Here is a 15,092-nt window from a genome sequence, read left to right on the forward strand (position 1 = left end):
TTTCACATCAACACTAAGGCATTTACCATCTTGAAAAGTGATTAATTCCTTGATTGTTTAGACTTTAGGTTTCTATACTTACTTTGAGATGCATCATCCCTAGTCTTGTTTAGAACTCTAAAAACTATTTTGGAATTAAACATAATTAGTGATAGTATCGGAGTTTCAGCCAATCTCAGCTAATATACATGTTATTTACAGATCACCCTATATAATTGTATCAAGTCACATCAGTATCGGTTTGGCTATCTGAATTACTAACTGATCACGATTTGATATGTTTATATAGATTGATTTGTTTATATAAGTTTGTAGCTAGTACTTTATCTTTATCTATATATATACCCTACTCTGAATACTGTTCCATCGGCTATTTTCATAATATTGTCCTAAGCTTCTTTATTAAACATTATAGACAGTATTATAGCCGAAGAGGCATGTTTAGGGTCTTTTATTCCTTTATCTATCCAATCCATAGCCGATTTAGTCTAACTACATCGGCTGAGACCGCCAACGATATGCTGTCGGCCGATCGGCTATCAGTTGACTAACTCTGCTTTTATCTTTCTTGCTGATTGCAGGATCAAATCAGTTGGCACGCCCTTGACACAATCGAGGCTAGCCTTGGACCTACACTAGAGTTATGCAGATCTCCCAATCCGTCGTGTTTTCCGTGAACAGCTGGGTATCGTATCGGTTGGAACAGAGCTTGACTTAGCTGATATGGCAAGTGGCCGATACAATATGACTTGGGCTCGATATGTGCCTAGATTGGGATAACCATCACTATCAATTAGAGATTGAGCTCGATTAAGGCAATTGCATTTATTAATTAGGATATTTATGTCGGTTTAAGTTAGACATATGGCAAGAGTCTGCCGTATAGACTTGTTTGTATTTTATCTTTAGGAAAGTTTGAACCGTGTACATAATGAACTAAGTTTGCACTCAGGGTATAAATATAAACCTCAGATCATTGTAAAAAAAAGGGACAACAATCCAATATACAACTTTCGGCACATCACCACCTTTTTGTTCTTCTTTTCGGCGAGTTCTCTTGACAAGAGGTAACTTGCCTCAATGGCTTGTGCTATCGGGGCTAGTACGTCGCTTTAGATATATTAGTTCTTTTATCATAACCATCTGCTATCATATATCTTAGTTAAGCTAATCATAGCATCCCGATTTAACCCTACCGGCTGGTTCTCGCTTTAGGGTTCTTGCCGATATCGGCTAAATAGCTTTACTAGATTAGATTAGCTAAGGTATCCACCATCTTGAAAAGTGGTTGATTTCTTGATTGTTTAGACTTTAGATTTCTTTACATACTTTGCGATGCATCATCCCTAGTCTTGTTTAGAACCTATAAACTAACCTGCAATTAATTATAATTAACGATAGTATCGGCGTTTCAGCCGATCTTACATAATAGCATGATAGAGCATGTTTCACGATCTGTTTTATGTATATTTGCCACTTATACAAATAAATCACTTTATGTAAATATATCAAGTATAGATCAATATCGGCTAAGTTGTCAAACTTGGTGATTGTTTGTTATTTGATATATTTCTTTAGATTTATTTGTTTGTATGAGTCTGTATTAGAGTAATAGCTAGTGTATTATCTTTATTCTATATTTTTTGCTCCAAATACTGTGTCAACGGCTATATATAGTATCGTTTGAAAAGCTTAATAAAACCTAATAGATGATATTACAGTCGATGGGACATATTTAGGGTTTGCTTTACTTGATTATCAACTCACAGCCGATCTGGGTAACTACATCGGCTAGATCTACTATTGATACGTCATCGGATTATTAGCTGATCGATTGTTCGTCATTTAACTCTATTTTCTTGATTTCCTTCTTGGTTGCAGGATCAAACGAGTTGGCACGCCCTTGACCCGCGAGACAAGCTTTAGAACTGCACTGGAGTTAAGCATATCTCCCAGGCCGCCGTGTTTTCCGTCAACAAGGAGGCGGGGAGGCGTGCGGCTCAACGCATTTGTTCTGGATTTTTTTTAAATCTTTGTCCCAGATGGCATAAACAACCGGAAAGTCTTTAGTCCCGGTTGGTAACATCAACCAGGACTAAAGATAGTTGGGGTTTGACACGGCCTGTCGACTTTTTGAACCGGGAATAAAAATGATATTTACCAACCGGGTCTAAAGATCATAAAATGCCTTTGGGCTTTTGAATCCGGGCTAAGATCTTCTTTAGTCCCGTTCCTATTCAAACCAGGACAAAAGTGATTTTTGTCATCCGAGCAAAAATCACTTCTCCAGTTATGCCGAGAGGGTAAATTATTTTTACCCTTATATGTTTATAAGGATATTTTGATTATTTTTTCAAACAAAAGCTTAATGACATATTATAGACTAATTGATAAACTCGTATGTATGTTATAGAAATAGGCAATGTAATAAAAAATCGTTGAACTGAAAGAAACTGTGTGACATATATATATATATAGAGAGAGAGAGAGAGAGAGTATATCTCTCTGTTACATATAAAGGGCTGTCACGGTGCTGCTGCAGATTAGCGGACCGCACCTGATTATATTAGGAATAATCAACTTATTCGCACTGATATCTCTATAGTACAACCTGTAAAAATATTTGACGATAGGATTAAGTATACCGATACGATTATTTTTCCCGACAGAAGCTATCGCCCCCCTCTCTCAAACATGGAAAAGTCCCATGTTTAATAGAACTCCAGATAGGCTCATAAATTGGCGATGAAAATTCTCAAGCGCTCTGATGTCCTCCAGCTTCACCTGCCTTAGCATTTACTGGTTTTGCGCCGCAATCCCCAAACACCCCCCCACTGTCAAGGCAGGGGCTCTTCTTCATGTCGGGGAAGTTCATATTGAAGAATTGGCACACGTCCTCCATTACACTGAAACCATGTAACATATATAGGTTTATAGAGAGATACATATAGGCCCGTGTATTAATTGCAACTGATATTATAAGAGATAAAAGCAAAAAACAAATATTAAAAGGTTATAACACAGTTAGTTCATTAGCTATATAATGCCATATCCAACGAAAGGACATTCAAATGGGGAGACCTTATGACCCCACATATCAACTTATGAGATGATATATTGAACGAAGATCTGAACACCACCACTAGTAATACTCCCTTCTTCCTTAAATATTTGACGCCGTTGATTTTTTTAAACATGTTTGATCGTTCGTCTTATTCAAAAAATTTTGTGAAATATGTAAAACTATATGTATACATAAAAGTATATTTAACAATGAATCAAATGGTAGGAAAATAATTAATAATTGCTTAATTGTTTTTAATAAAATAAACGGTCAAACATATTTAAAAAAGTCAACGGTGTCAAATATTTAAGGATGGAGGGAGTATTATTGAAAGTAGTATAGATATATAGATATGCACGGCGATGTGATAACATGTGTCGGTAGCCATAAATATAATACGCACAGTCCAGCGTAGATGACGCAGAGGAAGGCGACGCCGGCGATGACGATGACATAGATGCACGAGGACATGTAGCGCGTGGAGCCGGCGATGTAGGCGCCGACGAGGCCGGCGAGGTCGACGAAGGTGGTGAGCAGCAGCGCCACCACCTTGGCCTTCGTCTCGTAGAAGCGCTTGCTCATGAGCAGCACGATGATCACCAGCGACGTCACGAACGACGTCGAGTTGAGGTAGTAGAACGCCTGGTACCTCGCCGCGATGCTGTCGCGCAGCACCGGGTTGCCGGCGCGGTGCCCGCCGCGCCCCCTCAGGTTGTCCTGCCAGAACCCTCCCGGAGGGTTCAGCCCCGCCTGGTACGTCACCGACGCCGCCACCGTCGCCACCACCATCAGCCACCCGCGCATCTCCTTGAACCATGCGTTCCAGTCCTCGGCGTCGCCGGGCGCCCTCGCCTGCCCGTCCTGCGGCAGCAACGACGACGACGACGACGACATCCTATCCTGGCTAAGCTGCTGCAAAGCTTTGCTGAATTAATTCAGTGAAACCTCTCACTGCTGATCAGGAATTTATAACCTCCAATGTGTGTGATGCATTCTCTGCATCGCAAGCAAATTAAGATCCTTTGGTTGTACGAGTGTTTCTCCGGTGTGCTTGGAAATGAAGATGACCGTTGATCCAATTCCAACCATCTACAATACAAGGTACCTATAAAAAGGTACTTAAAAAAGTGGGTCAGGTATTAGCTTATAGATTGGTTGAAAGGTTAGATGGGTAATTTTGTCTATAATATCATATTAGATCGGTATAGGAAGTTCGGTTCTTGATAAATCTACTGTTTGGGAATTAAGTTGGGATCATGGAGCAGTTATGTATGGTGGATGCATGGCCCCGGACGTATTATGAAGTTCCAATCATCGATTACAGGGAAATAAACATGCGTTTAGAGGTAGAAGAGAAGGCCGATCGCATATACTAATAGAGCTATGTAATTGATCAGTCATCCATTAGTCGTAACCTGTGTAAATGACAATAAATTGGTAATCGATCAGTAGTTAACGCCATATGTAACTGTGCAAGAAAGCATGGTTAAAATTTGGATATATCTTGCTTTCCCCAGAAAAATATATATCTTGCTTTCGCACAAATGGGTTTACCAGAATGACTAAAAGTCAAATTTTAGACATCAACCATTAGAGGCAAGAAGAAAATAGATTTGGTTTAGTGGATGAAGCCTACGCAGGTGGCAGTGATATAGTGGATGAAAACATATATAGCGATGTGATCAAGCAACAAGTGGAAGTAAGAATTAGTGAATTGGGGCTTGCGTCCAGCGGCCAGTTCGTATCCGGCTAAAAATTAACTAGGGCGTAGCAGCAAACAACCAGGAAGGAGTTTGAGGCTGTTACGGCTGAAACAATTACTAAATTACCATTATAGTGCTTTTTTATCTCTAAGTTACCCTTTAGCAAATCAAGGGCCGATGATGCTGAGTAGTTTGAGAGGTGCCTTGCATTGGGTAGCTCCCAAGAACCTTAAAAGCTCTTCTTTATCTTTGGTGAAGATGACGGAAGGGTGCATATATGCGCAGTCCTGTATACCTGAAACATGGACAAGAAAGGGATTTTCAGGCTATTCAGGTGGCTGAAGAATTGTACTATCAGTTAATTGGACTTGTTAATTAGTTGAAGTACACCATGAAGCTGCCAGCACCCAGGAGGCCCAGGAGGGTAAAGGTGCCATGAGAATTATATACGACCAAGACTGACTAACGAATATATTGTATACATGATAGCTAGGTTTACCTGAAAGCTGGGAAAAGAACTCATGTGTGATCGATGCTTGTTTATGATGGAACAAAGGGAATTTAATCTGTACATTTCCTTTCTTTTTTTTTTAATAGTGGAAATTCCGGCCTTGGCTTGAACAGACGAAGGTACAGCTAATGTTATCTTATATACCTACTTAAAAAATCGGCAACTTTCTAATCGGCACCGATGCATTTTCGTCCGTTGTCTTGCGCCTTTGCAGCTCATGCCCGCTTCGTCCGTTTGCTCACGTCGTCCACCCGTGTTCAAATAAAATTAAACAAAGACCGGCTGAGCGGATACCAAGTTCAACACAAAAAAGTAGTCGGATTCGGATTCGATTTGGACTCAAAAAGTGATAAAATCAACCCCATAAATATAACAAGGATTGCACGGGATATCAATTGCTACAATAAGAAATCAAGCAAGACACATAGCAATTAGTGAGATCTGACATAATTTCATGAAGGTAGCTTTGACTTGCGGTGTCGAGCTCCGAGCGCCAGTGCACGGCTTTGGTGAGGGACGGAAGCTCGATGGCATCTCCCCACCAATGAGACAGGTTCGTGAGGAACCAGAGGAGGCCTGGTGAGGAAGTGGAGTGTAACGCCCCGACATTCGTTAGCTATAAACACAAGACAACTTACACCAGGGTGTTATGCATTACCTGTGAGATAGTACTAGTCCCAGGATACACTAGCTAGTACACATAGAATAAATGTTGAATCACAGTAAACTATTTTATTACATCACTAGGTAGTAGTCCTTACAAACGTTGCCATCATGGACAGGCCCATAGATAAACAACACAACATTACAGAAAACCATAAAAGCGACGGCATATAAGCGAACAGCGCGGAGACACTAAGCGACTAAGCAACTAAGCACTAGGCAAAACACCTAGGAAACTAACTTATTCCACAGGCGAGACTTTGAGCTAGGCACGAAACATCTAGAAGTCTTCATACTCGGCTTGCTCCTGGAGACACTCCTCAGCGGTCGAGTCGACGTCTTCATCCTCGTACTCTATAGATTAATGTAAGGGCAAGGGTGAGTACTTGACGTACTCAGCGAGCTAGGGAAAAGAATGACATGTTCGGTTTAAACAAGGAGACTAGGGTTTTATTGCGGAAGCGGCCTTTTTGGCAAAGTGATTTATTTCATAAAACTCCTAGTGAGTCAAAATGTTAGTTGTCGAGAGGAGGCTCACGCCTCGACCCATTCCACAAGTTGCTTTGCAACAACTTTTCACAAGATTAACTAACAATAATTAATTTGCTTCCTCTATTAGTTTCTTTTCACTTTCACAACAACATAGTTCACCCAGCTATCTCAGCACATCAACACCTTCTCGCCCCTAACGACATCTCGGTGTCAGACGACACCCCGGGTCACACAAACCCATTCCTAACTACAAAGGTTAGCCGTCTGCCACATAGGCGGACTCTGGAAACGTTTTTCCTTCCCAATAACCACTTTTCCTTAATCATTTGTCAAATGAATCTACACTATGAGAAACACCTTACACTAGCCCTTGACCATGGGCACGGCTGTTCGAACAGTTCATTAATCTCTGCAGAGGTTGTACGCTTTACCCACACGACACGAAACTGACACCGTTTACTCGTCGGTAACGGAAGTTCGTGATAAGGCTTTTCCAAAGCTAACCCATGAAAATAGCATGCCACCTAGTTAGGCTAAGTCTCTTAGCCAAGTATCAGGCAAGGTCAGCCTTCATCCACTCAGGAAATATAGAGGATGTCTCCTACTAATATCGCGTGCCACAATAGAGGCAATAAAAACACCCAAAAGGGCTATAAAGATCCAAACTTCGTCTCCTCACCCTCGGCATCCCACAACCATTGGCACACCGCACTCTTATGTGATAACAATTTACTTAGCCAGAGGAATCCCATAAACACCCGTGTGGTCGCGTTGTAACATGTTTGCATGGATTTCCCAAAGGAAACGGTCCTTAACGAAAATACGTGGCCAAACCACAAAGGCATAACTTTGCATCATCACTATTTACACAGCACATTTTATTTCACAGCACCTCGTTTTTTAAGCATGTAATTGGAATAACCCAGTTTCCTACACGGCAAATCAACGTTAGCATGGCTAAGCAAACTACCTCGGTAGTCGCATAACGATACCGACGCAAATATTTGTGGAGCTATCAAAGGTAAGGAAACAACAACATATGTAAAGTAACTGCAACTAATATGTCGGTCCGTCGGTTGTATAAACAATCCGAGGCCTAAACATGTTTATCGTGTATACTAAGCAATGCACTTTTCAAACAAACATATCTTGCAAATATAGGGGCAATGTGATCAAAGAGGCTTGCCTTGCACAGGGTTGGGGTCTTCTCCCTCAAAAGCAACGTCCGGAGCTTCCTCGTACTCGGGCTCTAAACGTGAAAAACAAAACTAATTAACAAAAGGCAATAAAACAAGCTCAAATCAGAGAAACAATGGTGCCACTGTGTAGATCTCAATTTTAGAAAAATATAGAACTTGAAGGGGGTCAAACGGAGTTACGGTTAAATTTCTATGAATTTTCAAAGATTAAAAGGATTTTCTGGAATATTTGGAAATCTATTTATTAACGGAAAGGGAATATTCCGCTAATGCGGATAGCAAGAGGGGCCCACCTGTCGGTGACTGAAAGAGAGAAGGAGGCACGGGGCCTGGCTGTCAGCGGAGGTGTTTTCCTCTTCCTCCTCTCGCTCGGTTCAGCTCTGGGGCGGAGGCGTGACGCGGTAGGGAGGCTCGGCTCGGCGACCGACGGTCGGGGAGGCGGCGGCGAACTCCGGCGGAGCTATGCCGGCGACGCGCGCTGGGAGGCGAGGTGCGGCGGCTTGAGCGGCGGCACAGAGAGAGCAGGAGAGAAGAGAGAGGAGAGATGGGAATGGTGTGGTGAGCATGGGGGCTTGGGCCCTTTTATAGGCGGCGTGGCATGGTGGGACGCGGCGACGAGCTGGCGTCTAGGCGCGGGAGAACTGTGGGTAGCTGGCTAGCCGCTACAGCGGGAATCCGGGGGTGGAGGGGATGGCGACGCGACAACGTGGCGTCACGCACCAGTGGTGATGCGACGGCGAAAACGACGGTGACGTGACACGAGGTGACGCGCGGAGAGAGCGAATGGCGACGGGACAACGATGACGCGCAGCTGACGGCGGCTACAGCCAGGAATCGGGGCGGTAGAGCTCAGAGTGAGGCGACGGGAGTGATGTCACGCGGTGGTGGCGACACGACGCAAGAGAGAGGGAGAGACGCAGTCTCGGCATCTTCCCGAAGTGGATGGGCAACAAGACGACGAGACGATGGCGAGGGGACGCGCATCCGCGAGAACTCGGGATGGAGCAGTGACGGAACGACGGGTGACACAAAGCAACGCGGTGCCGTGTCTCCCGGCGGGAATTCGGAGCGAGGGAGCGGGATTTATAGCTGCTCAGGAACCTTCTCATCAATTGAGCTAGCAGAAGTGGATGGTTCAGTGAGTGGCTCGATCGTTAGAGGTTCCTCTATCTTGGACACAGATGCCTCCGGCTGGGATTCATTGGATTGCGTCATGAAGGAAGTATTTTCTAGAATGCGATCCAAAATTGTCCTTCCTTCTGACAGTGTTTTGTGCATGAACGATCCTCCAACGGTTATGTCTAGATAGAATGCAGACTCCTTATCCAAACCCGTATGGAAATGTTGAAGAAGCACATACTCGGGTAAGGACAGGGTTGGTCCGGATTGCACTAAATTAGAAAATCTGGACCTGGCTGCACCAATTGATTCATTCTTGATCTGCTTAAAACTGAGAATTTCTACTCGAAGGGCAGTAATACGAGTAACTGGAAAGAAGGCGAGACAGAATCTGTCTTGCAACTTTTCCTAGCTACCATTTACACATCCAACGGTATATGTGTACCATTGCTTTGCTCTCTCTTGAAGAGAGAACGGGAACAATTTCTACCGCACAGTTTCTTGTCTCATGCCACGAATCTTAAGGCACGAGCAGACTTGTTCAAAGTCTCGTAGATGATGGTAGGGATTTTCTAGATCAAAGCCAGAAAAAGGATTTTTTTTTTCCTAACCATACTGATCAGTTCGGAACGAATTTCATAGCCAGTTGTATAAATGGGCTCCGATGAAGAAGGTGGCTCATAGAATTCGCCCCGAGGAGCAGACAGCTCAAAAGGAGGTTGCTCCATGGTCGAGAAGAGTTTGACAGGAATATTTCTCTAGGATAGCAGGGGTAAAGGTAGAATAAAAAAGGTAAAAAGGATACGAGGGTGAACTAGGTTCGAAAATGATCAGCAACCGTTCCCCGGCAACGGCGCAAGAAATGCTTGTTGGTAATTCTTACGATCACAGATAAAATCCGCAAGCGCACGGATATACCGATGTAGCACTTCCCCTATGAAGTATTCCAAGGGTATCGAATCCAAGGGAACGTGTGTGATCAGATCTTCCTTCAGTTCATCCAAGGACACCAAGCAGATGATAGGCCAGGATAGAGAGGATTTACTAGTGAGAAACAGTGTCTAGGGAAAGCTTAATTTTAATCCTAATGTAATACTTCAGGCATTGGCAACCAGTTGTTCCCAGATATCACTCTACTACATACCCGGACAGGGAGGACTTAAGTGATCTTGAGGGTTGTCACCACCTCTGCACCCACCTCAAACGTACTGTGGGATACGCGGCAGTTACTGGATAACAACTACCTAAACACCATGTCTAAGCAATTAATATCTACTTTAGTATTTATAACTCACCAAAGCAATTACTATATTTTAGTTAGTTATAGTGAACAATAATCCCGTATGCTATTTAGGAACTAACCAAGAGATAATTCTCACGAGATAAATCTAAATTACTCAAGAAGAATATTATATTGAACTCAGAGTAATAAACAGAATAAAAGAAATAGGAGAAGATTACCGACAACTCCGGAATTCTTCCGACTTCTTCTACTCTACTCTCTTCCTATTCTAGTATACAATATAGTACAATAAAGCCTCTTATAATTCAGCTCAAGCTTGGAAGTGTGTGTGAGAGTGAATGAAGTGAGGTCTATTTATAGGACAGGTATGACGGTTATAGGAAGGAGAATTATCCGAAGTGCCCCCTAACCGCCATCAGGAATGCATCTGGAGCATCCATGCCAAAACCTGGGATCAACGGTGATCACCAGGGTTCGGCCGAACCTGGGCTGGGGCCCCCCTGGCCTGGCCTTTGGCCTGGCTCCTCTCATAGTCCTCCTCTATCCATTCTTCGGAGTTTTTGGTTGATTTACTGATGTTTTGATGAAGTTCCCTCCTGGCCTGGCCTTTGGCCTAGCTCCTCTCCTGGTCCTCCTCTATCCATTCTTCGGAGTTTTGGGTTGATTTACTGATTTTTTGATGAAGTTCACAACCCCTCCTTGTATGTATACGTAATTCTCCTCACTTTAGTCCAGATTTCCTCCCAACATCAGGTTTTATCATCTGCATACAAATATACACCAACACTATGGAATATGTGAGATTTAAGTACCTATCACTATGTTAGATGTTCTATTATCTGAACTTTATGCAGATGTTGGCGGTATAGAATTGACATTTAATAGCCGCCAACAGTGATGCTACAGAAAACATGTGCTCTCATTTATGGATTAATTAGGCTTAAAAAAATGTCACGCGAATTAGCTCTCATTTACGTAATTAGTTTTGTAAGTAGTCTATGTTTAGTACTTCAAATTAATGTCCAAACATCATATCTGATAGAGACTAAAGTTTAGTCCCTGCATCCAAACACCACCTAAGCTCAAGGCCTGGTTTGGTTCCCCAAATTTTTTTCTCAAAAACATCACATCGAATCTTTGGACACATGCATGGAGCATTAAATATAGATTAAAAAACTAATGCACAGTTAGGGGGGAAATCACGAGACGAAACCTTTTAAGCCTATTAGTCCATAATTAGCCATAAATGCTACAGTAACCCACATGTGCTAATGACGAATTAATTAGGCTCAAAAGATTCGTCTCGCGGTTTTCAGGCGAATTATGAAATTAGTTTCTTCATTCGTATCCGAAAACCCCTTCCAACATCCGGTCAAACATCCGATGTGATACCTAAAAATTTTCTTTTCGTGAACTAAACAGGTCCTAAGGGGATCGATCTTATCCAAACCTGTTGACTGGTTGACGTTACCACTACTGGGGAAGGGCTCTTTAGTCCCGGTTTACAACCCCTTTTAGTCCTGGGTTGCAAATCAGGACGACCAATCCGGGACTAAAGATAGGATGTCCATCTTTAGTCCCGGTTAAAATAAACGGGAGTAAAAATGAATCTTTAGTCACGGTTGGTAACACTAACCGGGACTAAAGTTCCCAGCGCCATTTTAGTCCGGTTGGTTAGGCCTTTTTATTCCTTTATTTTTTTGCTTCTTGCATTTATTGTCACCCTCAAATCCACACAAATCATCCCCAAATCATGCACAACAAATCATCCACAATTCTCAGCCCATCCACAAAATCATCCACAATCCACAAGTCATTCACAAAATCATCCACAAAACCATCCCCAAATCTAAAATAATTTACAACAAAATTTACAAATCATTCCAAAAATAAAAAAAATCACAAAACAAGCCGCCGCTGGCCGCCCAGCCGTGTGCCGCCTCCCGGCCTCCGCCGCCCGGCCACCGCCGCTCAACTGCCGTCGCCCGGCTGCATTAGCCCGGCCGCTCCACCCGGCGACTGCCGCCCGGCTGCCTCCGCCAGGGAGAGGGGAGGGGGAGGAGAGGGGAAGGGGGACGAAGGGGAGGAGAGGCCAGGAGAGGGGGAGGAGGAGAAGACGATGAGAGAGGGGAGGAGGAGGAGAGGAGGAGGGTATAAGGACGAGCGGGGAGAACAAGGCACGGCGCGCGGCTCGAGGCAGGATTTTCGTGATTTTTTTATGTTACCAACCGGGACTAAAAAGAATAGGGCTCTGCCATGTTTTTGAACCGGGAGTAAAAATAATATGAGTAAATATTTAATCCTGGTTTGTAACACCAGCCGGGACTAAATATAAAAAAAAGTAATGTGTGTTTTCAAACCGGGACTAATGTGATTTTTGAGTGATCCAGCAAAATCATTTCTCCAGTAGTGTACCATGTACTGGTTTTTAACTGGGAAAAGAAAAAACTATTGTTTTTTCTACAACATGGAAGCTGAATATATGCGTGTGGTGTGGAACTTGGAAGGGACAGACGCGGACACACATGAATGCGGTGGTGGAGCTATTGATATCGTGAAGCCCGAATGAGTACTAACATTTTCTAGTAATATTCGACTATTTTTTAAGACATGAATGGCTATTAATTTATGTAGAAGATTTTAGTGATTAATGTAGGAATTTTGGGGGAGATTAGCACCAAGGCTAGGAGAGAAGAAAGAAGGAGACGGGAGATGTTGGGGAATTTCTCAGGATGGTTCTACACCCATCCCTTTCTCTATTCTATCTATATTTATACTATATTTTACATTATAGTCCTTGTACACATATATAATTATATCCACCAACACTCCCCCTCAAGATGGGGCATATACATTGTAAAGACCCATCTTGCTACAAAAAACTGAGAAAGATTTCTCAGGTAACCCTTTTGTAAGAATATCAGCAACTTGACTTGTTGAGCTCACATGTGACATGCATATTATCCCTCTATCCAACTTCTCTTTGATAAAGTGACGATCAATCTCTACATGCTTAGTCCGATCATGTTGCACGGGATTATTTGCAATGTCTATGGCTGCTTTATTGTCACAATATAACATCAAAGGAGTATTCTTAAAGAGCCCCAACTCAGCAAGAAGAATCTGCAACCACAATACTTCACATACACCATGTGCCATGGCTCGAAATTCAGCTTCGCAAGTGGATCTTGCAACAACTGTTTGCTTCTTGCTACGCCATGAGACTAGATTACCTCCAACAAATGTGCAATACCCAGATGTTGATCGTCTATCATCTAATGAGCCAACCCAGTCAGCACCAGTATAGCACTCAACTTGAAGACTTCCATTAGGAGTATATAAAAGACCTCTCCCAGGACATCCCTTTAAGTAGCGTAGGATCCTAGTCACAGCATCCATATGCGATGATCTTGGATCATGCATGAACTGACTAACTACGCTCACAGCAAATGCAATGTCTGGTCTAGTATGAGATAGGTATATGAGCTTACTGTAACATCCCGGCCTAGGGCTTAATAGGATTAATAGAATACTCGTATCAACAAGTTGCAACTTCTTTTCCGGAAGCCAATCTCCAAAGAACTCCAGGGTTAAGCGTGCTTGGCCTGGAGCAATTTGGGATGGGTGACCGACCGGGAAATTCTTCCCGGGTGCACACGAGTGAGGACAAAGTGTGCAGAAAAGACATGTGTTGGTCTGTGAGGGCAGTCTATGACCTATGAAAGCTGCCAGATGTAAGTGGGCCCGGCCTGGGAGAGGCGGGTCGTTACACTTACCAACCAATCTTTGATAGCATTCACGATCAACAGGCCTTCCTGTGTTACCGACTAAACGATGGTTTTGCTCAATTGGTGTAGCTGCAGGACGGCAACCAAGCATACCCGCTTCATGAAGCAAGTCAAGGACATATTTCCTTTGGGACAGAAATATACCTTTAGGTCCTCTAGATACTTCAATGCCAAGAAAATATCTCAATCGCCCAAGATCTTTAACTTCAAATTCTTTCGCAAGATGACTCTTCAGGCGAGTGATTTCTTCGATATCATCTCCAGTGATCACGATGTCATCCACATATACTATGAGAATAGAGATTTTATTCATGCCATGCTTAAAGAACAACATGTGGTCTGCATTGCTTTGACTATAGCCCATTTTAAGCATGGCCTGTCGAAACCTATCAAACCAAGCCCGAGGTGGTTGCTTTAATCCATACAAGGAACGATGTAGGCGGAGTACCTTCCCAATAGTCTGATTTGTCTCAAAGCCTGGAGGGATTTCCATATAAACCTCCTCTTGGAGATCACCATGAAGGAAAGCATTTTTCACATCCATCTGATATATTTCCCAATCTAGATTCACGGCACAAGATATAAGTGTCCTTATAGAATTCATCTTTGCCACTGGGGCAAATGTCTCCTCATAATCAATTCCATAGTTTTGAGTATATCCTTTTGCCACAAGGCGTGCTTTATATCTATCCACCTTACCGTCAGGAGTATGTTTAATTGTGAAAACCCACTTACAACCTACAGGTTGCTTACCTGGTGGTAGATACACAAGCTCCCAAGTCTTGTTCTTCTCCAAGGCTCTCATCTCCTCAAGCATTGCTTCCTTCCACTTAGGATCTTCCTTGGCCGTTTTCCAATTAGTGGGTATGGATATAGAATCGAGAGAGGAAATAAAACTCTGGAAGGAGGGGCTACAATGTTTGTAAGAAATGAAGTTGGCAATGTTATGTTTATAACCAACATAATCTTTAAGACGTGTTGGGATGTTTGAGGATCTAGTTGGTTTTCTCAAGGCAATAGGTAGATCATTTTCTTGCGGTATAGGGATAGATGGTTGGTTCGTGCTAACAGGAGCTACATGACTGAGAGTATTGGAGATGGTACCTGGATCAACATGCATGGGGGACTCTATAATTTGTGAAGGCGATGATGAATTTCCCATCACATCTTGCATGTCTCCATGACAAGAATTATTGTTATTTTCACCACAATCATTATTTGTTTGCTCCCCCTGACTAGGAACACTAGACACAGAGGAGCCACCTGAAGTAGGAACAAGAATAGAGCCCATACGGATGCCTCCACTATTA

The 15,092-nt window shown here is 43.0% G+C and overlaps 1 protein-coding gene across 1 annotated transcript; it reads right to left on the bottom strand.

The window, feature by feature from the left end:
• Positions 1-2,464: 2,464 nt before the first annotated feature.
• Positions 2,465-3,958, bottom strand: LOC127776883 (uncharacterized). The gene is made up of 2 exons (XM_052303455.1): positions 3,468-3,958; positions 2,465-2,906 (listed from the first exon to the last, which is right to left on the bottom strand). Exons 1-2 carry the CDS (start codon positions 3,956-3,958, stop codon positions 2,756-2,758), a joined length of 642 nt encoding a protein of 213 aa, XP_052159415.1. The 3' UTR covers positions 2,465-2,755.
• Positions 3,959-15,092: the final 11,134 nt, after the last annotated feature.

The sequence above is a fragment of the Oryza glaberrima genome, chromosome 6, assembly GCF_000147395.1.
Source record: "Oryza glaberrima chromosome 6, OglaRS2, whole genome shotgun sequence".
NCBI classification, from domain to species: Eukaryota; Viridiplantae; Streptophyta; class Magnoliopsida; order Poales; family Poaceae; genus Oryza; species Oryza glaberrima.

Bases quoted from the DNA above. Each gene is read 5' to 3' on its own strand.
- LOC127776883 (XM_052303455.1), bottom strand. From the start codon at position 3,958: ATGTCGTCGTCGTCGTCGTCGTTGCTGCCGCAGGACGGGCAGGCGAGG. The intron at 2,907-3,467 runs GTGCGTATTATA...ACATGGTTTCAG, and splicing joins TGCGTCATCTACGCTGGACT to TGTAATGGAGGACGTGTGCC.